Source organism: Pagrus major, chromosome 17, assembly GCF_040436345.1.
Source record: "Pagrus major chromosome 17, Pma_NU_1.0".
Classification (NCBI taxonomy): domain Eukaryota; kingdom Metazoa; phylum Chordata; class Actinopteri; order Spariformes; family Sparidae; genus Pagrus; species Pagrus major.
Genome location: NC_133231.1, coordinates 31,657,050 through 31,677,676, shown reverse-complemented (window position 1 = coordinate 31,677,676; position 20,627 = coordinate 31,657,050). Strand labels below are relative to the sequence as shown.

Genomic DNA, 20,627 nt, shown 5'->3' with positions numbered 1-20,627 from the left:
AAACAATAAGCGTTGATTGTTAATTAATAAAATAAGAGTTTACATGTTAACTGAGGCCCAAACTAAAGAATATATTGTTGATAAAAAGTTCACAGTTGAGACATTTCTGTTCGTACAAATGTTTATTTAATATTAATAATTATTATTAACTGGTTCGTCCTCCATCTCAGGACTTAACACACGGATTATTTTTTCTTTTTACAAAATCAAAACATGTAAATAAATCTTCACATTTATTTCAGAAATCTGCTCGAAGCCAAAAGTAAAAACTGCCGTTCATCAGATTCATCGACGGCATCTCAAACCTGAGAATCACTTCACAGCTAAATAACATAGAAAAGCACACGATCATAAGTTCTTATTGTTATTATAAATATTACAAACAACAGTTCACTGAAATATAATGTCCCAATAATATAAACTCATCATCATCTCCTGCCTCCATGATGGAAGTCAGGTGCACCCAGTTTACACAAGGTAATGAATGAATGTACATTGTTGTGTGAACTGTTCCTTTAAAGCCGGAACAGCAGATGTTTCAGATGAGGTGATGGATGCTGATCCGGGATCTGTTCTGATCCTGGGTCTGGTCTGATCCTGGTTCTGGTCTGATCCTGGGTCTGTTACAGCACGTTGAACATGAAGAGCAGCATCGACAGCAGCAGAGCGACGGACACTCGAGCTCCCTGTAATCCACCTGAAATGAAACATGGTACTGTGTAGTTACTCTGATCATATCAAGTACTCTGATACACTCAGTTAGTACTGACAGTAGTAATCAGAGTACTGAGACGTGTTCCAAGATGAACAAAAGTCCACTACAGACCATAATATTTTATTTTAAGCCCTTCACATTTTTAACAAACAATGATAAAACTCCAGCTCCCATCAAGTTCTGATTGGAGCTTCATGTTACTGTTGCAGCTGGTTCAGTCCAGTGGTTCCCAACCTCTGGGTCGGGCCCCTGCAAAGGGCCACCAGGTAAATCTGAGGCGGCGTCGTGTGATTAGAGAGGAAAAAAAGTTTCATCTGTTTTCAGACTTTTTTTTGACCTCTTTCAGTTACTAAAATGAAACCATGTGAGAAGTTTAGAGGTGAAATGTCAAAAAACTTTTTATCAGAGGCCACAAGCCAAAAAAAAAAGCAGTAGTTTAATCCCGGACCAGCACATTTCTTTTGTAAATAAAATCCAATCTGAAAAGTAATCTGAGTAACTGAAGCTTCTCAAGTCGATGTCGTGCAGTAAAAAGAAAATATTTCTCTATGAAACGTCGTACAGAAGAAATATAAAGTATCAGAATGGAAAGAGTCAAGTGAAGTACAAGTACCACAAAAAAGTTTTTTAGTATATGAGTAAATGTTACTTTCCACCTCTAGTTCCAGCCAACATTTGTCCAAAGAAACTTCTCAAATTTCTGATGTGAAGTGAAACGTTGATGGTCTGAGCGGTTCTGTCGGAGTTTAGAGGTGAAATGTCTGAAACATAATAAATAATAAGAAGTAATTACCAGATTCTGGTCCCTCTGTTCCAGCTGGTCCCTCTGGTCCCAGCAGCAGGTTCTCAGTGACGCTCAGTGATCCGTTGTGCGGCGCCGGCTCGATCTGCAGCAGTTTACACATCAGAGGGTAAATGTGGATGCTGTCGAACGGCTCAGACAGGAAGTTCTTCTTGAAGTCCGGCCCGAAGGCCCTGAAGATCATCTTCATGTCCATCTCTGCGTTGTGGTAGCCGTGATCGCCTTTGTTGACGTAGACGATGAATCTCTGGTGGGAAACAAAAAGATGAAGAATCACAAAGACGTCAGATGTCGTCAGTCTGCAGCTGATCTGACCTCTGACCTCACTGACGGCTCGCGTCACGTCGCCCTCGAATGGAGCTGGAAAGATTTTAGGACGACTTCAGTTTGTTTTTGCAAATTCAGACTGCTCAGATAAAAAAGGTCAGAGGTCAAAACTTTAATTAGAAAGTTTCTAGATGAGGCTCCTGATGTCACTTCCTGCTCTACATGAGACAAACCCGTCCATCACTGAGACAAACAGACTCCATGTTTCTACTCAAAGACAGAAAGAAGTTCATGGAGAACATTTGCTGAATTTACAAGAAGGAACAAATAAGACAGAATCAGTCAGAGACAGAGTTTCACACAGTTTATAAAGTGTCTCCAACTCAACAACTCACTAAACTGACACATTTGTTAAGGGAGTCTGGGGACAAAGAAGTCGCCTATACTGGTTACTGTTTAGTGTATCTGTAAAATGTGACATGTTTAGATCAATAAAATGTTTCTTCTTTCATAAATTGAGTGTAAATGGTGAAATCAGTGTAAACAGTGTGTTCAAACAGCTGCTGCAGGTTGAGAAACAGCTGATGTTTAAATTGTTTTCCCTCGTCTGAAGGAAAGTTTAATAATGTGAAACCTTTGTGGATCAAACATTTATAATAATATAAATATTATATATAACAAAGAGTCATAAATGATTTTGGGACTGCAGTACCGCGAGTGGCCACTGGATGAGGTTTGAAGCCAGGCTGATTAACAGACGATGGTTCAGATGTTGGTCACGTGCTGCAGTGACCTCTGAGTCCGTCGTGGGAAACAATCTTTAAGGAAAGAACCAGACTGAGACGATGAAGACTAAACGACATGAAACCATCTGATGGTCGGTCACTTTCAGTAACTCACAGAGTTCAGGTTGAATCCCAGATCTGCGACGACCACGATGGGAGGCAGCCGCTCGCTCTTGGCGAGATGGAAGCTTTCAGGTAGGTCGTTCTTCCTGTAGACCGTCACGTTGGGCACTTTGGACAGCGCGTCGAACACTTCCTGCTCCATCCCCTTCTTCGGCGTCAGGATGCCGAACCCGCCGTAGTCGAGGATCTCGAAGCTGGTGAACTTGAACAGATCCAGGTATTTGTTGATGATGACCTCGTCCACCTGGGGTCGCTTCTTGACCGTGGTCATGCCGTGGTCAGAGGTGAGGATGACGTTCAGGCTGTCGGTCAGATTGTAGCGAGTAATGGCCTCCCTCAGGTAGCCGATGGTGCGGTCGATCTGCCTGATGATCTTCTTCCTGTCCGGGTGGTCCGGTCCCTTGGCGTGGCCCACGTTGTCCGGCTCGCCGTAGTACAGCGTCACAAAGTGGAAGTCTTCCTCGGAGAACCAGCTCAGCACCTTGTCGATGTTCGCTCGCCACTCGGTCTCGTTGTCGTCCGGGAAGTCAAACTCCTCAAAAAGCGCTCGGTCGACAACCTGACCGCTGTAGTTGGCGCCGCCCCCGGGGAAGTGGAAGGAAGCGGTTTTCAGACCCTAAACAACAACAAGCAAACAGTAAACAACAACAAACAAACTGTAAACAACACTGACACACAGCAGCATCCATTCATCCCCCTTCAACCAAACCCAACCAAGTTCTGGTTCTGGGCTGGTGCTCATGCTGGTTCAGGGTCGGTTCAACCTGTGAACCTTTTAAGAGCCGGTCTGCTTTCTAACGAGCATGAGAGCCACCACAGACTCACCTCACTCAGTCACCACAGTCACATCACTCAGTCACCACAGACTCACCTCACTCAGTCACCAGACTCACCTCACTCAGTCACCACAGACTCACCTCACTCAGTCACCACAGAGTCACATCACTCAGTCACCACAGTCACATCACTCAGTCACCACAGTCACATCACTCAGTCACCACAGACTCACCTCACTCAGTCACCACAGACTCACCTCACTCAGTCACCACAGACTCACCTCACTCAGTCACCACAGAGTCACATCACTCAGTCACCACAGTCACATCACTCAGTCACCACAGACTCACCTCACTCAGTCACCACAGACTCACCTCACTCAGTCACCACAGACTCACCTCACTCAGTCACCACAGAGTCACATCACTCAGTCACCACAGTCACATCACTCAGTCACCACAGACTCACCTCACTCAGTCACCACAGACTCACCTCACTCAGTCACCACAGAGTCACATCACTCAGTCACCACAGTCACATCACTCAGTCACCACAGACTCACCTCACTCAGTCACCACAGACTCACCTCACTCAGTCACCACAGACTCACCTCACTCAGTCACCACAGAGTCACATCACTCAGTCACCACAGACTCACCTCACTCAGTCACCACAGTCACATCACTCAGTCACCACAGTCACCTCACTCAGTCACCACAGTCACCACAGACTCCCCTCACTCAGTCACCACAGACTCACCTCACTCAGTCACCACAGTCACCTCACTCAGTCACCACAGTCATCTCACTCAGTCACCACAGACTCACCTCACTCAGTCACCAGACTCACCTCACTCAGTCACCACAGTCACATCACTCAGTCACCACAGACTCACCTCACTCAGTCACCACAGACTCACCTCACTCAGTCACCACAGACTCCCCTCACTCAGTCACCACAGACTCACCTCACTCAGTCACCACAGTCACATCACTCAGTCACCACAGTCACCTCACTCAGTCACCACAGTCACATCACTCAGTCACCACAGACTCACCTCACTCAGTCACCACAGACTCACCTCACTCAGTCACCACAGAGTCACCTCACTCAGTCACCACAGACTCACCTCACTCAGTCACCACAGACTCACCTCACTCAGTCACCACAGACTCACCTCACTCAGTCACCACCTTCTCTATCGATGTCTCACCTGGTTCTGGGCTGTGATCCATAACGGCAGGACTCTTTTGTTCCACCACGATGATTTTTTCAGCGTCAGTTTGTGAGGAAGTTTCAGGTTCGTCTTGTCGTCAAACATCATGTTGTGGACGACTTCGTGATCCTCCACCCATCGGCCTTACGCACGGGGAACAGGACAGGACAGGACCGGGACCAGGACCAGGACAGAACAGAACAGGACAGGACAGGACAGGACAGGACAGGACAGGACAGGGACAGGAGAGGGACAGGGACAGGGACAGGGACAGGACAGGTTACACTTCAAAACTTTTAAGAGTCGCGCAGCAAAAAGCTCAGAAAACGTTCTGATCCACTTTGGCTTTTAGTTTCTTCTTTCCAATGTTTCTTTACTTTGTGTTATAATGTGCTTTCCTCTGACTGGTGTTTGAGAGCAGTGTTGTGTGACACTGACTTTATCTTTCTCCATATTCTCGTCCTCTTTATTGTTTTTCCCTCCACATGTTTCCTGGAAGGACAGGAACTCATTTACGACAGGACAATAAATTATATCTTATCATATCTGACTGTTTGTTTCATTATGCAACCCTGATACAAATGCTGCTGTAAAACTGTCAGGAGGAACTGCAGTGCAGGACGGGACATCTGGCCCGGCCCGACAACACCACGACTCCACTGTGAGGTCCAAAGTAAGATGAGTTGTTGTTCTGATTGTTTTACTGTAATAAACCACAGACGTGCAGTGACGCAGAGTTCACACCTGCCTGACTGTCAGAGGGGGAAATGGGCAACATGAGCTATAATTATTATTATTATCAGTTATTATCAGTGCGTAGTTACTTTGTGTCTCTTGGCTGTTAGTTTATGGAAGCAAATAAAGCCGTAAAGATTTTGATCTTGTGATCAAGATCACAAGATCACAAGATCAGACGAACGTCTAATCGTGAAATGTTACGACATTTTAATCACCACTTAAATTTTGATGTTAAAGTGAAATAACGCTGACGATGTAGAAATCTTCTCCTCTGTGAACCGTCTGTTCCCTGCGTGTCATAAAGTAAATTCATTATCAGATTAAATATTTTGGATCAAAACATCTTAAATTCAGATCCAATTCAGAGCTGAGCCTTCAGGACACCGACGACAACGAACAGTCAAATATTTCTGTTGTATTTAAATTTCACAGTCAGAAATTCAGTTGTTTATAATAATCAAATCTTTATGGACGTAATTTACTTCCAAAGAAACTTATTTTCAATAAATTAATTACAAACTGTATCTACAACTATTATTATTACTTTAACTACCACTTAATGTACTTCAGATAATATCCAGATGATTCTTCATAGTACACATGTGAAGTACTTTTCACGTACTTCTCTGTCGCTACCTGTCAGAGGGGAATATTGTACTCTGTACTCCATTTCTCTGGCAGCTTTAGTTACTTTACAGATTCATACTTCTACACACAAAACATCTGAAGAGTTCAAACATAAGATCTGAAGTTTTCTTTTATATTCAGTAACATTTTCAATGCAGTACTTTGACTTGTAACAGAGTATTTATACCTCATGCTATTAGTACTTTTACCGAAAATAACATTCTAAATGCAGTACTTTTATAGTATAGTGTTTGTACTTTCACTGCAGTAAAGGATCTGAATACTTGTAGTGTCATTAGTTGTGGTATTGTTACTGTTTATATCACTACAACTACACAAGTCATGATCATTTTCTTAGTAAAAGTAAGTACACACATGAATGAATGAATGAATAAATGAATGAATGAATGAATGAATGAATGGTGTGGTACCAGTGATGGTGGTGAAGTGGGACGGGGAGGTCATGGTCAGCATCGGGGGGGTGATGTATTTGGCCTTGACTCCGTCCTGCACCAGCTGATCCAGGTTCGGCGTGTCCACGTCCTGGTCGTAGTCCCACCTGAAGCCGTCGAAGGAGATGAGCAGCAGCTTGTTCCTCCCTGCCGCTGCCTTGCTCGTGGGCTTGCCAGCGGCACAGACCACCGCCACGACGACCAGGAAGAGCTCCAGCCTCATCTTCATCTTCACACCGACTGACTGCAGCTCAGAGAGGCTTCACCTGTCTGCACACCTGCAGGTTTAATATGTAACCACCGGGCTCTGATAGAGATCTGCTGACCGGAGGTGAAGGACGAGACCTTCGACTGGCAGCAGAGTTCAGATGGACTCTTATCAGGACTGATTTCATCCATCAGTAATCTGTGGACCTGCTGATACCTGCTCTGACTCACAGCTGTCGTCTGTAAATGTCACACAGCAATAAACACATGAGAACAGGAACATCGTCCAGGAGGCTGAAACACTCTGAAGTCAGTCTGAAGTGTTCTGATGAAAATGAGACTGGACTTTCAAACTGTCCACCTGAAGCAGTCTGAGGTGTTCGTCCAGACAAAAAGTCCTTTTCATTATCGAACACGACTGGAAAAATGTTTTAGCAAACATTAATAAAACACTCGTGGACACTGAGACAGTTCACACTTTACATTTAAAACTAAACTGTTGTTTCCTGTTTTATGAGTTCACAGGTTGAGTTGCTCTGCAGGTTTATCTGATCACAACATGATGACCTTAATAAACCGTATCAAATTAATGACTCATCAGACTGAAGGACATCAGCTGCAGAGGGAGGTTCTGGGGAGTCCAAGTGGGTCCAGCAGAACATGTGAACTGAGCAGCTGGAGGTCACGTGAGCGCTGGAGCTGTTTCCCACAACACATCTGACCTTGACAGAAAGTTTCCGGAGAACTTTTATGAGCTGTCACGTCTGGACGAGCTTCAGGACGATGCTCATGAATGATCTGATGTTTTCAACGACTCACTGAGCCCAGTCCACCCACACACACACACACACACACACACACACACACACACACACACACACACACACACACACACACACTGAAACTGAAACAAACTGCATGTTATTATGAAAACCTTCATGCTGGCAAACAGTGAAAAATATAGTTCAACAATTATACTGAATTGGTTTAATACGACACAACTATTTAAATTGTTAATGTGTAATTAACTGATTTGAAAATGAACAGGTCATGTGACCCATCGACTCAGAACCAAAGCCGAAATGTTAAATTCAAAAATTAAAACTTTCGTCTGATTAAATAAATGTCTCTTATTTTGGTAGGAGAGGAAATCCGGAAGCACGTCAGTGTCGACGTTATCACTTCCGGTGTTTTGAAGTTGTTGTCGCTCCCGTTGTGATGAAAACGTCCTTGGTTCGTGTTTCAGTCGAAACGCGATAAATATCTTGAACTTTCTGAATTATAAGTTGTGTTTTTTCTCCCGGACTCTCGCGGACACTCTGCCGGCGGCGGCTGCTGGTCTGCGGCCTCGGAACCGGTACGTAGAGCGGCAACATCCCACTTAACCTCCGTGTTGTGAGCTGTGACCCGGCTAACGTGGCTAACGTGGCTAACATTAGCTGCTAGCCGTGTTGTATGTGACGCTATAGCATGCATTAGCATTAGCACGTTGAGAAATGTTTCCTCTGAGCTGTTCGCTGAGCTCATGTTAGCTACATGTAGCTGCTACATGTAGCTGCTACATGTAGCTGCAGCTCGTAGCCTCCCTGTCTGGTTAAGTTTAGTATAGCGGAGATTACACCAGACTCCATTTACTTAATGTCGTATTTAAACATTCCTCGCTCTTCAGAAAGCTAGAGAGATTAGACAAAGTCAACTTGAGACATTATAAAAATCAGTAAGTGTCGCCTTTTATTTCGGCATAGCTGTGTTTCACTCAGCGCATCTGAAATCAAGTCATTTTCAGAGTTAAACACTATGAGACCTGCAACACGAGTCACATTACCTCCACGTCTAGAGGCGACATGTGGACTGTAGATGTGATTTATCAGATGAAACCATTTTGTACTTGATTGATTGTTAATTAAATGTTAGTTATATTCCACCGGCGTGTGTAGAGGTGGCAAAGTCACAATAATTAGGCAACTTTTAACCAGAGTTTGGTGCAACAGGACCTGCAGAAAGGATGAGTGACGGCTGGTGTGTGTTTCTGTGGATCTTGGGACCTGTTAGTGTTGAACAAAGACATATTAAAGTCTTACTCAGTACCTAGTTTAAGGCAATCAGTGTACTTCTGTCAAGACAAACGATTTATTTATTGATGCCTTAATGAATTAATCCTTCTGAAAGCAGAAAACCAAGTCTTTAGGAGGATTTTACAGCATGTGTCTTTAGTGCTTTCACAGTTTGTCTGTTGATCTCTTGAACAGTCTCACAAAGTGAAACAGATCATGGATGAGCATCTTTGTTAATAACTTTTTGTTGGTCAATGTTTCCCGGTGCGTGTCATCACAAACCCTGAACTTCAGGATCTCCTCTGGTTTGTTTCAGGAATGTCTCTGTTGTGGAGCCTGAGGCCGGCGCTGACATCACTGTTTCAAGGTGAGGTTGCACACCTGCACACTGTCGGTCTGCCTCAGGTGCATGCTGGTCTGTGGAGAGGGTGGTGTTTTGTCTCTTTACCTTCTTCAGGGGAATTTGTTTGTTAACCGGCCAAATCATCAAGAAAAAGTCAATTGTTGTGGACGTTTTGATTCCCCCCCGACCCGACTGACACACAGGTTTTATATGAGTATAATATGAACAGGCCAGTGCTCATAAAGGGGAAGTTGTCTGTGCATATCAACAATTATATGTCATGTTAAAGCAGCAGACTGCACATATTATCAATCATCACCAGTTTCTTTACAGTTAGCAGGAGACATTTTGAGGAACCTGGTTCTGGCAGTAGTCCCATTGATTGTTTTTTCTTCAGCCTGTTTCACGTGACTCACAGTTGAAGCACTTTAACAGCTTTGATCTGCATGAAACTCTCGTGGTTCAATGATCAGAGCTAAATTATAACAAAGGTGTCACAGCATTTCAGCAAAAAACATCCTGACCCAGGCTTCAAACATGTGCAGGGATCAATCAATGACTGTAATCAAGATTACATTTTTATTTTGTGCATTTTATATTAGAATCTCGTCTCTTTACATTTTTAACATGTAAATAACTTTTCCCTGTCTGCAGCCTCCCAGCATGCCTCTGCCTGGACGGCTCCCATCCTCTCCAGGACGATGGCCACCCTCAACCAGATGCACCGCCAGGGGAAGCCCAAACCGCCTCCTAAAACTGTCGGCGCCACGTTTGGCCGTCCCCAGCTGAAGGCGGTGATCCTGAAGACCATGATCCGAAAACCCAAGAAGCCCAACTCTGCCAACAGGAAGTGCGCTCGAGTGCGGCTGTCTAACGGGAAGGAGGCGGTGGTGTTCATCCCCGGGGAGGGACACAATCTGCAGGAGCACAACGTGGTGCTGGTGGAGGGCGGCAGGACTCAGGATCTGCCCGGAGTCAAACTCAAAGTGGTCAGAGGCAAATATGACTGCGCCCACGTGGTGAAGAAGAAACAGTAGAGTGAGAGGAGGACGCTGGAGCGATGGAAGTGTGTGTGTGTCAGCTGTTTAATAAATTACATGTGCTCTTTATTACATCATCATCTCATAAGTGACGTCAGATCTTTATTATAGATGCAGATACAGACATCAGACACTACATGGCCAAAAGTATGTGGACACCTGACTAGTCCATCCAGATGTGACAGTGTAACATGCCTCCACTCTGCTGGTTTCAATCTTCTCAGCAGATGTTGAACCTGCTGCAGGGATTTGATCCTGTTCAGACACAAGAACATCACAGGCTCTGTTCAGACTCCTTTTTTGGCATCCAGATTGTGTCCAGTTGATTTTAGGAAGTCTGGACAAAAAACACATAAAATGTGAGTTTTGCAAATCGGATCCAAAGTAAATTTCAGGTGGTTTGAAATGTGAATAAAATCAGAATTCTCCAGACACCAACAGATAACAGATAATAGTGTGGACTGTCTGTCAGAGATCTGATTTAAGAAACAGCTGATTTGCCTGCAGCCTGAACAAAGCCTTCACACGTTCGTATCGCTGGGTGACTTTATTTCATTATATAATACTTGATTTCAGTGGCATGAAAAATGAATGTGTGATAATCTTTCTAAGAAAATCGCAATAAAAACAATTGATTAAGCAGACTTACACATGGTAATGTATACTGGTATAATACATCTAATATTCTTACTAATATTGAGATATTGATATCACCAGATCTCTCAGCCCGACAATAGCCGTGTTTCCATAAAGCATTTAGAAGAATATTGCATTAGAAATTTTATGGAAACGGCAAAATTTGGAAAGAAAAAAACTTCCTTTAATTTGCAGAAGAGTTTGTACGCTTGCTTGAGGTGGTTTTTGTCTTTTGTGAATCAGAGTTACAGATTTGCCAAATAAACTCTGACATAGTGAACATTCAGCTCACATGACATGATCTGTCATTGCATTTCTTGGTCGTCTCCGGACAGCATGCAACGTGGCGATGCCAGCTGACATGCAACGTGGCGATGCCAGCTGACATGCAACTTGCCCTATTGAAAGTAATTCCGTCTCCATTTTGTCTCCTGGGTTGTTTACCTCTAGACTGTTTACTTCCACATCCACGTGTGACGTAGCCACGGAGCCTACACCGCGTCATCCTCTGACCAAATTGTGCTTTATGTAGCCCAGTTTATGAACACACACCAGATTCACATTTAGATTTTTTTGTGAACTTTCAAAACTTTGCTTAAAATGTGCTTGACATTTTATGTAAACATGGCTCTGAAGTATCAAAAAGACGCTGTTTCAGTTATCCAAGAACAAAATACAGGAACTGAAACATGAACCCCAACTGCATGTCAAAACTTGGTAGATCTTTAGACATGAGAGTTTTGTCAGCTCGGTTTGTAATGAAGGAAAAAGAAACAAAACATCCAGAGAAAATATGGATGAACAGCAGCTGCAGAGCTGTTGCAGTTCATCTTCCGGCCAGCAGCGGCAGCACTGAGCGCAGCACTGAGCGCAGCGCTGCGCAGCTGATGAGCGAAGAAGACAAGTTTACGTTGAACCCACCTGCTGTCTGTCAGAGTAACTTCTGTTTTAGTTACTTTACCTGCTGCTGACACCGACCAGAACCGTCCTGACGGGCCGCTGAGGGGTTCACCTTTCCTTCCGGTGGGTTCGGATTTTTAACATCGAGTTTAAAAATGACGTAATTCGCGTTCAACGGCAGAAAGACGCGTTTCGCCGGAGCAGCCGTCCAGGACACTGTGACGTATGATTCCTGCATCTGAGCTAATGCTAAGCACCATTAGCATTAGCATTAGCATTAGCATCGCGTCAAGGCAAAGTCAAAGCCGCCGTCTCCTCCTGGCGCCTCCTCATCCGGGAGAGGAGCTCGTTCACCCGGACCGGACCGGACCGGACCGGGCCGCCCTCCCGCCGCGGGAGACTGAGGTAACGCGTCCGTGTGCTCGGGGACGTTAACGTTTAAGACGAACAAGCTAGCATAACTAGCATAACTAGCATAACTGTTAGCATGTTAAACATCTCTTTACATCTCACCGCGCTTCTCTTCTCTGATTGGAGGAAACGCATCAGTCAACGCGCCGCACACACACACGCGATCACTGAATGAACATTATGTGATGAAAGGATGATTCAGCGTCAGTGATGAGCTTCATGTGATCATTGTAATTACACATAACCTCATAAATAATCCAGGAAAGTTAACAGTCTCATCCGGACCGGACCGGACCGGCCAGTACATAGATATGAGATCGATGCTGTGATATGAGACTGTGTCCTTGTCAAGAAGTCCAATAGGATTCTGATCAGAAATCCTACTTGAGTTCAGAACCAGTCCTGTAGGATTATATCATTTATACTGTAGGAGTTTCTATATTATAATAATAATAATAATAATAATAATAATAATAATAATGATGCTAGTTGTTGTTATTTTACAGGTTCCCATGTGACCTGGAAAACCTTGTGTTCTCCTGAAACATTATTTAAACTACACAACACAGTATAGTGTTGGTAGTAAACTGTATATTATAATAATGGAGATTTTTAAATGGAAACCAGTTATTTGTTTTTAACGAGGTCATATTATGCTAATTTTAAGGCTCATCCTTTCACGTGGGCGTCCCAGTAGAACAGGTTTACACACCTGTAAACGTTTCTCATGTGGTGCGTTGCTGCACACTGTGTCTCCTGTTAACATCCTGAAACCCTAAAGTTCAGCTTGTGTCCGTCCTTTACCTCCCAACATGACGACAGCCCAGCACAGAGCCAGCGGCATAAAGAAATGGCTTTCCTAGTTTGGTGTGGATGAACTTTGACCTCCACTCGATGAAACATCTCTGAGATGTGACCTGGATCAGACCTGGATCAGACCTGGATCAGACCTGGATCAGACCCGGTGTGAGTCTTAAATGTAGAAATGAGCTCAGTGTCTTCAGGCGGAGCTTCAGCCCTGATCAGGTGCTGACTGATCTGTATTTGTGTCCTTTGTCTTTGTCTCAGAGGCCTCGAGGAGACCCTCCACCCTCAGAAGGAGCAGAGCATGAGGAGATGAATGGGGTGAAGGTGGAAGCAGAACAAAGAGGAGAGGACTGTCAGCAGCTTCCTGCTGAAGGTCAGGGACTATTTCTTTGACTACGCCCACATTAAAATGATCCCCGTCCACACTGAAACAGCCAAACAACAGCTTGAGATTAATAGTCTGCAAGTCTGTCAAGTGAAATTCAGCAGGTCAAATACAAAATGTAGAAAACACATTTTCTAACAAGCACCAACTGGGTGTGTAGACAGTTTTGTAGATTACATTTTAAACTTTTATATCAATTAATCATTTTTTTAATAAACCCCGATAACAGATGACGAGCACTTTAAACATCAGCACTTCATTCCTCTTTACAATCACTGAGCATGTGAAGAAGTTCACCGGGTTCACCTGAATAAAAAAGTTAGGCACACAGCAGTAAACACTGTGGAGCCCTGGTCTGGTACGTAAATCCCAAGTTTAACTGTATTTTTATTAAAGCTGCAACTAAAGATTATTTTATTGTTGATTAATCTGTTATTTTCTGGATTAATCGATCAGATGTCAGAAAATGATTAAAAATAAATAAATCAAATCAGTGTTTCCCAAGATGACGTCCTCAAATGTCTTGATTGGTCCACAACCCACAGATCTTCAGTTCACTTCATCTTCAGTTCCCAAAAATGTGCTGGTCGGTGGATTTCGTTACCTTTGAACAGAGCCTTGCTAGCTCTTTCCACCTGTTTCCAGTATTTATGCTAAGCTAAGCTAACCAGCTGTTGGCTGTAGCTTCATGTTTACTGTCTGAGCACCTCACCTGCAGAGAGAGAAAGAGATGATGGGTTTCTCAAAATGACACAGATTATCTTCATGATGTTAATGTCAGTATTATGTCCTGCAGGAGACGGGAGCGTCCCCGACACAGAGACACCGTCCACGCCAGAGAGCAGCCGTCAGTCAAAACGCCACCATCACTGTTCAGTATGCAGCAGGCAGTTTTCTCGTCCGTCTCGGCTGGCGGACCACATGGCCACACACTCTGGCGACAAACCGCACAGCTGCTCCGTCTGCGGGAAGCGCTTCACAAAAAAGATAAACGTGGTGGTGCACCAGCGGGTCCACACCGGCGAGAAGCCGTACTCCTGCCCGGACTGCGGGGCCAGCTACGCCCAGCTGGGCTGCCTGCGGCGGCACCGGCTCCGGCACGCCGCTGAGAAGCCCCACCACTGCTCAGCGTGCGGCCGCGGCTTTATTCAGCGGCGGCATCTCGTCCAACACGAACGGACTCACACCGGAGAGAGGCCGTTCTCCTGCCCGCTGTGCCCCAAACGCTTCGCCTCCAGGACGGGCCTCAGCGACCACCAGAAAACCCACGGAGAGAAGAACCTCTACTCCTGCACATTCTGTGAGAAAGCGTTCTCCACGCCGTCGTCCTTCAGGGACCACGTGAGGCTCCACACGGGCGAGAAGCCTCACCGCTGCTCGCTGTGCTGCAAGAGCTTCAACCGGCCGGGCCTGCTGAGGAAACACCTGCAGAGGCATGCCGAGGAAAACACTGTGGTCCAAGCTAAAGGGGCAGCCAGCAAGGTGAGTGACGATGGAGTCATTGGAGAGAACTTCAAGGAATAAGTCACCCAAAAAGTCAAAGTTGAATGCATTTATTGACTTTGTGAAGGTGGTGAGTTCAAACTCAGTGTTTAGTTGCCTTTCAACAAAAAGACGCGGCTTGTTTGTTTCTTAACCTAAAGATTAAATCTTTGTCTTCACGCATCAGGAGGAAACGCTTCATCGCTGCCTCCTGTGCCTCAAAGATTTCTCCACCGTGGAGAAGCTGCAGCAGCACCTACAGCTCCACCAGAGGGCGCTGCAGTTCATGTGCGACATTTGCGGCCGAGGTTTCAGCCGAGCCTCCCGGCTGAGGGAACACGAGAGGTCTCACACCGGAGAGAGACCGTTCCAGTGTGACGTCTGCAAGAAACGATTCTCCATGCAGAGAGTGTTCAGGAAGCACCAGGAGATCCACCACAGGGAGGGACGCAGCACCGCCACGACGCCCGACCACAGCTCCACGCTGTCAGACTCCGACAACAAGGTCAACAATTTGCTGCTTCCAGACCCTTAAATACTCTTTGATGTTTTATCGCTGTGAGTTGAATCTCTTTGGTTTTTGGACTGTTGCTCCAAACTAACAAGATGATCCACATTTACACAAATGTTGTGTGTTACCAGTTTAACTTCAGTCACTGCTAACTGAAATAAACTCTCTCTCATAGTTGAACTTATGACGCTGCTGTTGGTTGTTACAGACGCCAGACGAGCAGCTCGGTGGCGGCAGCGTCTCTGCAGGCAGCGGCGGTCCGAACGGGCTGCAGGAGCTGAAGGTCGACAGCAGAAATGATGATGATGATGAAGAGGAAATGGTGCATTCACTGACTGGTCAGAACACTCAACATACATCAGTTCATATCTCTAACCTGACTGAAACACTGTAGAGCTGCTCCTGTATATCAGCAGCTCACAGAACTGAACCAGAACCAGAACTGCAGTTGTCAATATGAGCAGATTTATTGTTATGAGCTTTTCTGAGCCCGGTTGGCTCCATGTTGGTGCTGGTTCTGGTGTTGATGAGACGATGTAGTTCACTGAGCGCTTTAACACAAAACTACATGAGGTTTGACTTTAATTACCACAAACAGATCTTGATCTTTGTATCCTGTCTGAGTCGTCCTGATCCTGAACTTCCTGCGTTGATATTTCCAGACGGCGGCTCCGACGGCGTGAAGAAGCTCCACGGCTGCTCCGTCTGTGGGAAGAGCTACACGAGGCCGTCCAGGCTCAAAGAGCACTTCAAGATCCACACGACGGAGAAGCTGCACCGCTGCTCGGTGTGCGCCAAGGCTTTCACCACCACGACCAACCTGAGAGCGCACGAGAAGATCCACATGGCCAACAAACCTCACCCCTGCAGCATCTGCCCCAGGAGCTTCCTGAGGCCCTGCCTGCTCCGCAAGCACATGAGGATCCACATCAGGGACGGACTCATCGCAGCCCCCGCAGACAAGGTGAAGCCTCGGCACGCTGGTTCTGCTTCATAATAAGTCAGGACAGGTTTCACAAAGTTAGAACAAAGATATAAACAAGTGTTTTACAGAACAACACATAATATACGTAGTAAAAGTGAACTGATCCCAGAGCTGTGCAGGAGAACTGAGCTCATTGTCAGCGGATGTTTGTCAAACTGCTGCAGAACAAAGTTCCTCTTTCTCTGCCGCCCCTTCAGCTGTTAGATCATAAAACTGATCCCATATGATCACATATTGATCTAACGTTGGTGCAGATTGATCCTAAGAAGCAGATGTCAGTCTAAGCGTTGTCAGGGTGCTTCGTGCCAAGTGACAAGATATAAGTTTGACCTGCTGTGAGATCGTTGATCTGCTGAGTCTCACTTTTATGACACAACTTAGATTTTGTGTTGTGAAAGTCTTTCAACATGGAGTATGGTGAAAGCATTTGGATGAGGGCTGCAACTAACTGCACCTAAAAACAGAAGTTCGTCACAGAGCTCAACGTGACGTCTTCAAAGTGCAGAAATCAAACAGAACATCTCAAATGTTTCACATCGATTATCAAAATATTTGTCGACTAATTTTCTTCCGAGTTCTCGCTGCAGCTCCGATGTGGACGCAGTTCTGTTTGAGTGGAGACTGATGAGGTGATGTGGTCTGTTTCAGGAGTTCTGGCTCAACATGAAGACTGAAGAAGAAGAGGAGGAGGAGGAGGAAGAGGAGGAGGAGGAGGAGGAGGAAGGCCCTCATGAGCAGGTACTAACTTCAGCCTTTTGATCATTATCATGTGATATCACCAGCAGAGCTTCTAAAAAGACCTTGAGGTGTGAGGGTGTTTATCATCTGTCTCGTGATGTCTCCAGGACTCAGACGACCTTTCTGTCCCCGCCGAGTCCTTCATCACCAAGTCTGGACCTCCACCTGGTAACCATGGTAACCACGATAGCTTGCTGTTGAGGGAGGTTCGAGAAGAAAACGAGGAGGGAGACGTCAGCGGTTTGATCAACTCTGATGGCGAGGAAGAGGACTGGAGGCCGGCGCTCATCGGTCCGTCTTCGTCAGAATTGACTTTTAATCACTAACGAAGCAATTTGTTGATGAGTATTCTGAATATATATCTAATGAAGACAACAGATGTTACATTCAATTAAAACTGAAGAATGAAGCAGTGTCACATGAACTGAAACAGTTCAGCAGCGCTCCTCTAATACTCCTGTGCTGACTTCATACTGCAGTGAGATCAACATACACATGGTTTTTTTAGTTACCTCCTATTGTTATTTATTTTAATTTTTATGTTCACTCACTTTTTCAACTTTCCACTTTGTCTTCCTGCTGCTGCAACAGTTGAATTTCCCCTCTGGGAACCAAAAACAGACGATCTTCTCTTATATATTCACGTTCTTCTTCAGAATCAGAAATAACTTAAGAGCTTCTAGATTATTTACACGATATCATCACGTGTGTATTATTAACATGATATCAATGTATATGTTGACACGTTGAGTACAAATTCACAAAGATGAAGTAAATCTTTCTCATGTCACTGTTCTGACAGAACAAGATGGCCGCTCAGAGATTCAGACCGTCACCGCCGGCGAGAAGAGGAAGCACAGCTGTCCTGTCTGCGGTCGAGACTGTTTCAAGGCGTCGGCGCTGCAGAAACACCTGAGGATCCACTCGGGCGAGCGTCCGTTCCAGTGCCCCACCTGCAGGAAGAGCTTCACCCAGCAGGTCCACATGACGGAGCACCAGAGGATCCACACCGGGGAGAAGCCCTACACCTGCACCGACTGCGGCAAGAGCTTCACCTTCTCCAGCGCCCTGCGGCGACACCAGCGGCTGCACACCGACGCCCGGCCGTACCAGTGCTCCATCTGCGACAAGACCTTCAAACAACAGAGCTCGCTCAAGAGCCACCAGCTGACGCACTCTGGAGTCCGCTACCAGTGTCCGCTCTGCAGCAAGAGCTTCAGCCGGGCCCTCGAGCTCACCTACCACGTGGACGTGCACTCCGACACCCGGCCCTACTTCTGCAACATCTGCAAGAAGAACCTGAGCGGCGCCAGGATCTTCCGCAACCACATGAAGAAACACGAGTCACCAAAGTCACCGCTGTCGCTGATGCCGCAAGCTGGACCGGGAAACACCGAGACCATCTCAGAGGTCCGACACTGACGAAAGCCAGCAGTCTCCAAAAGACCTGTGGTTTCTCAGCAGCCAATCATGTGTGGAACAGGTGATCAGTGATGTCACTAGAGAAGTTTTAGGCTTATGGATCAGTGGACGTTCACTGAGTATCATTCGGACCTAATCACTAGAATAAACGTTGGCAAAGTACGTCTCTGCAAAACCACAGATGAGTTTAAACTTTATATATCATGAGGTCCATCTTCTGTTTCTCTCTCGTCACAGCGCTGTGGTTCTGCTCTGGTTAGGGTCAGAAAAACATCATGTTTTGGTCGTCACAAACTCAGTGCAAAGTGTCTGGAGGTCTCAGCACCGTCGGGCTAATCAAATGTTGGAGCACAGACTCAAACGGAGGTCTTATCGCCTGCAACTCCGCCAGCGTCCCTCCACCTGCTGACATGAGCGTCAGGTCATAAACACGTCATGTGAAGGTGACACGTCGGAGCACGTCGGTACAGTACGTTGTCTATGACTCGTTTAGATGTGAACGTTTCTGTGGTTTGTAGAGACGTAAGCTGTGAACTTCTCATCCTGCTGACTGAGCTGATCATTCACAATGTTTTAACTGAGTTTATTCAGCTGCAGACAAACACCAGTGTGAGTCCAGTGTTTGCTGACAGCACTCTCCTCCCATCTGAAGGTCAAAGGTCAGCCTCCGAGCCTGCAGGGGCACAGTGCCTTGCTCAAGGACACTTTAAAAGGTTGATCAGTTAATCCAAAGATGGTTTATGTTTACCCATGAGGCCGTTCTGCTGCTACTGAGTGTGTTCGTGTCTGTATCAGTACAGATGCAACTGAAGTATCACTTAACTTATTTATAGTAGAAATCAGTGAAACTGTGAAGCCGTCATCATGTTTCTCCTCATCACTGTTCAATAAAAAGACTGAAACTCTAAACGCTCCATCAGAAAGTCTTTTAAACATCTGGAGAAGAAAAGTCATCAGCTGTAAACGTCTAATGTCTTAGTTAACCATGTGACAGTAGCTCTTAAAATGATGATTTAACCGTCCAGGCCGAGTTTATTTCTTAGTTTGCACATTTTGGATGGAGTCCTGATAGAAGCAGGTGCAGAGTTTTAAATATGTGGATATTGTATTTTAATTATCGTTAAATTCAAAGTTGCTAGAGAGGAACTCAGTATTCTGTAATAACAGGTCTGGAAAGGAATGAAAGATTTTGTACTTTATGTTTTGATAATTGCCTGTTGGATGAACATCATGTTCATGTTTACAGCAGCTCCACTCTGTCAGTATATTTCCTTGTTCCTCCCCTTCAGATCAATCTGAGCCCAAACTAGTTTCAGTGAAGCTCAGACGGTCGTCGACACTGAGAGGTGAAATGGCACAAAAAGGAGTTCAGCTGGACCGAGAGACTTTCTCTTGTCCGATCTGTTTGGATCTACTGAAGGATCCGGTGACTACTCCCTGTGGACACAGCTACTGCAGCAACTGTATTAAAGACCACTGGGACAAAGAGGATGAGAAGAGGATCCACAGCTGCCCTCAGTGCAGGAAGAGCTTCACACCGAGGCCTGAGATGCTGAAAAGCACCATGTTAGCAGCTTTAGTGGAGGAGCTGAAGAAGACTGGACTCCAACCTGCTCCTGCTGATCACTGCTATGCTGGAGCTGAAGATGTGGCCTGTGATGTCTGCACTGGGAGGAAACTGAGAGCAGTTAAGTCCTGTCTGCAGTGTGTGGCCTCTTACTGTGAGCAACACCTGCAGCCTCATTATGATGTGGCTCCATTAAAGAAACACAAGCTGGTGGAGCCGTCCAAGAAGCTCCAGGAGAACATCTGCTCTCGTCATGATGAGGTGATGAAGATGTTCTGCCGTACTGATCAGCAGTGTATCTGTATTTTGTGCTCCATGGACGAACATAAAGGCCACGACACAGTGTCAGCTGCAGCAGAGAGGACTGAGAGGCAGAGAGAGCTGGAGGGGAGTCGACAAAACATCCGGCAGAGAATCCAGGACAGAGAGGAAGATGTGAAGGTGCTTCAACAGGAGGTGGAGGCCATCAATGGCTCTGCTGATGAAGCAGCGGAGCACAGTGAGAAGATCTTCACCCAGCTGATCCGTCTCATGGAGAAAAGACGCTGTGATGTGAAGCAGCAGGTCAGATCCCAGCAGGAAACTGAAGTGAGTCGAGTCAAAGAGCTTCAGGAGAAGCTGGAGCAGGAGATCACTG

General features: G+C 45.7%; 3 protein-coding genes across 3 annotated transcripts; 2 read left to right on the top strand and 1 right to left on the bottom strand.

Annotated features, from left to right (window-relative positions):
• Positions 1-185: 185 nt before the first annotated feature.
• LOC141012350 (ectonucleotide pyrophosphatase/phosphodiesterase family member 7) lies at positions 186-6,725 on the bottom strand. Its single transcript, XM_073485812.1, has 5 exons — positions 6,482-6,725; positions 4,683-4,828; positions 2,685-3,308; positions 1,509-1,764; positions 186-697 (listed from the first exon to the last, which is right to left on the bottom strand). Exons 1-5 carry the CDS (start codon positions 6,723-6,725, stop codon positions 624-626), a joined length of 1,344 nt encoding a protein of 447 aa, XP_073341913.1. The 3' UTR covers positions 186-623.
• A 1,170-nt stretch (positions 6,726-7,895) lies between these two features.
• On the top strand, positions 7,896-10,218 carry mrps12 (mitochondrial ribosomal protein S12). The gene is made up of 3 exons (XM_073486108.1): positions 7,896-8,066; positions 9,080-9,130; positions 9,761-10,218. The coding sequence occupies exons 2-3, from the start codon at positions 9,082-9,084 to the stop codon at positions 10,141-10,143; spliced, it is 432 nt and encodes a 143-aa protein (XP_073342209.1). The 5' UTR covers positions 7,896-8,066; positions 9,080-9,081; the 3' UTR covers positions 10,144-10,218.
• A 1,722-nt stretch (positions 10,219-11,940) lies between these two features.
• On the top strand, positions 11,941-19,332 carry LOC141011437 (uncharacterized). Its single transcript, XM_073484596.1, has 10 exons — positions 11,941-12,087; positions 12,916-13,057; positions 13,162-13,273; positions 14,082-14,767; positions 14,955-15,272; positions 15,487-15,616; positions 15,941-16,242; positions 16,912-17,001; positions 17,109-17,292; positions 17,804-19,332. The coding sequence occupies exons 3-10, from the start codon at positions 13,210-13,212 to the stop codon at positions 18,421-18,423; spliced, it is 2,394 nt and encodes a 797-aa protein (XP_073340697.1). The 5' UTR covers positions 11,941-12,087; positions 12,916-13,057; positions 13,162-13,209; the 3' UTR covers positions 18,424-19,332.
• Positions 19,333-20,627: the final 1,295 nt, after the last annotated feature.

Excerpts from the sequence above, each read along its gene's own strand:
- LOC141012350 (XM_073485812.1), bottom strand. The coding sequence starts at position 6,725 with ATGAGGCTGGAGCTCTTCCTGGTCGTCGTGGCGGTGGTCTGTGCCGCT. Across the intron at positions 4,829-6,481 it reads CCACTTCACCACCATCACTG|GCCGATGGGTGGAGGATCAC; the intron begins GTACCACACCAT and ends CCCGTGCGTAAG. Across the intron at positions 698-1,508 it reads AACAGAGGGACCAGAATCTG|GTGGATTACAGGGAGCTCGA; the intron begins GTAATTACTTCT and ends GTTTCATTTCAG.
- mrps12 (XM_073486108.1), top strand. The coding sequence starts at position 9,082 with ATGTCTCTGTTGTGGAGCCTGAGGCCGGCGCTGACATCACTGTTTCAA. Across the intron at positions 9,131-9,760 it reads GCTGACATCACTGTTTCAAG|CCTCCCAGCATGCCTCTGCC; the intron begins GTGAGGTTGCAC and ends CCCTGTCTGCAG.
- LOC141011437 (XM_073484596.1), top strand. The coding sequence starts at position 13,210 with ATGAATGGGGTGAAGGTGGAAGCAGAACAAAGAGGAGAGGACTGTCAG. Across the intron at positions 14,768-14,954 it reads CTAAAGGGGCAGCCAGCAAG|GAGGAAACGCTTCATCGCTG; the intron begins GTGAGTGACGAT and ends TTCACGCATCAG. Across the intron at positions 16,243-16,911 it reads TCGCAGCCCCCGCAGACAAG|GAGTTCTGGCTCAACATGAA; the intron begins GTGAAGCCTCGG and ends GGTCTGTTTCAG.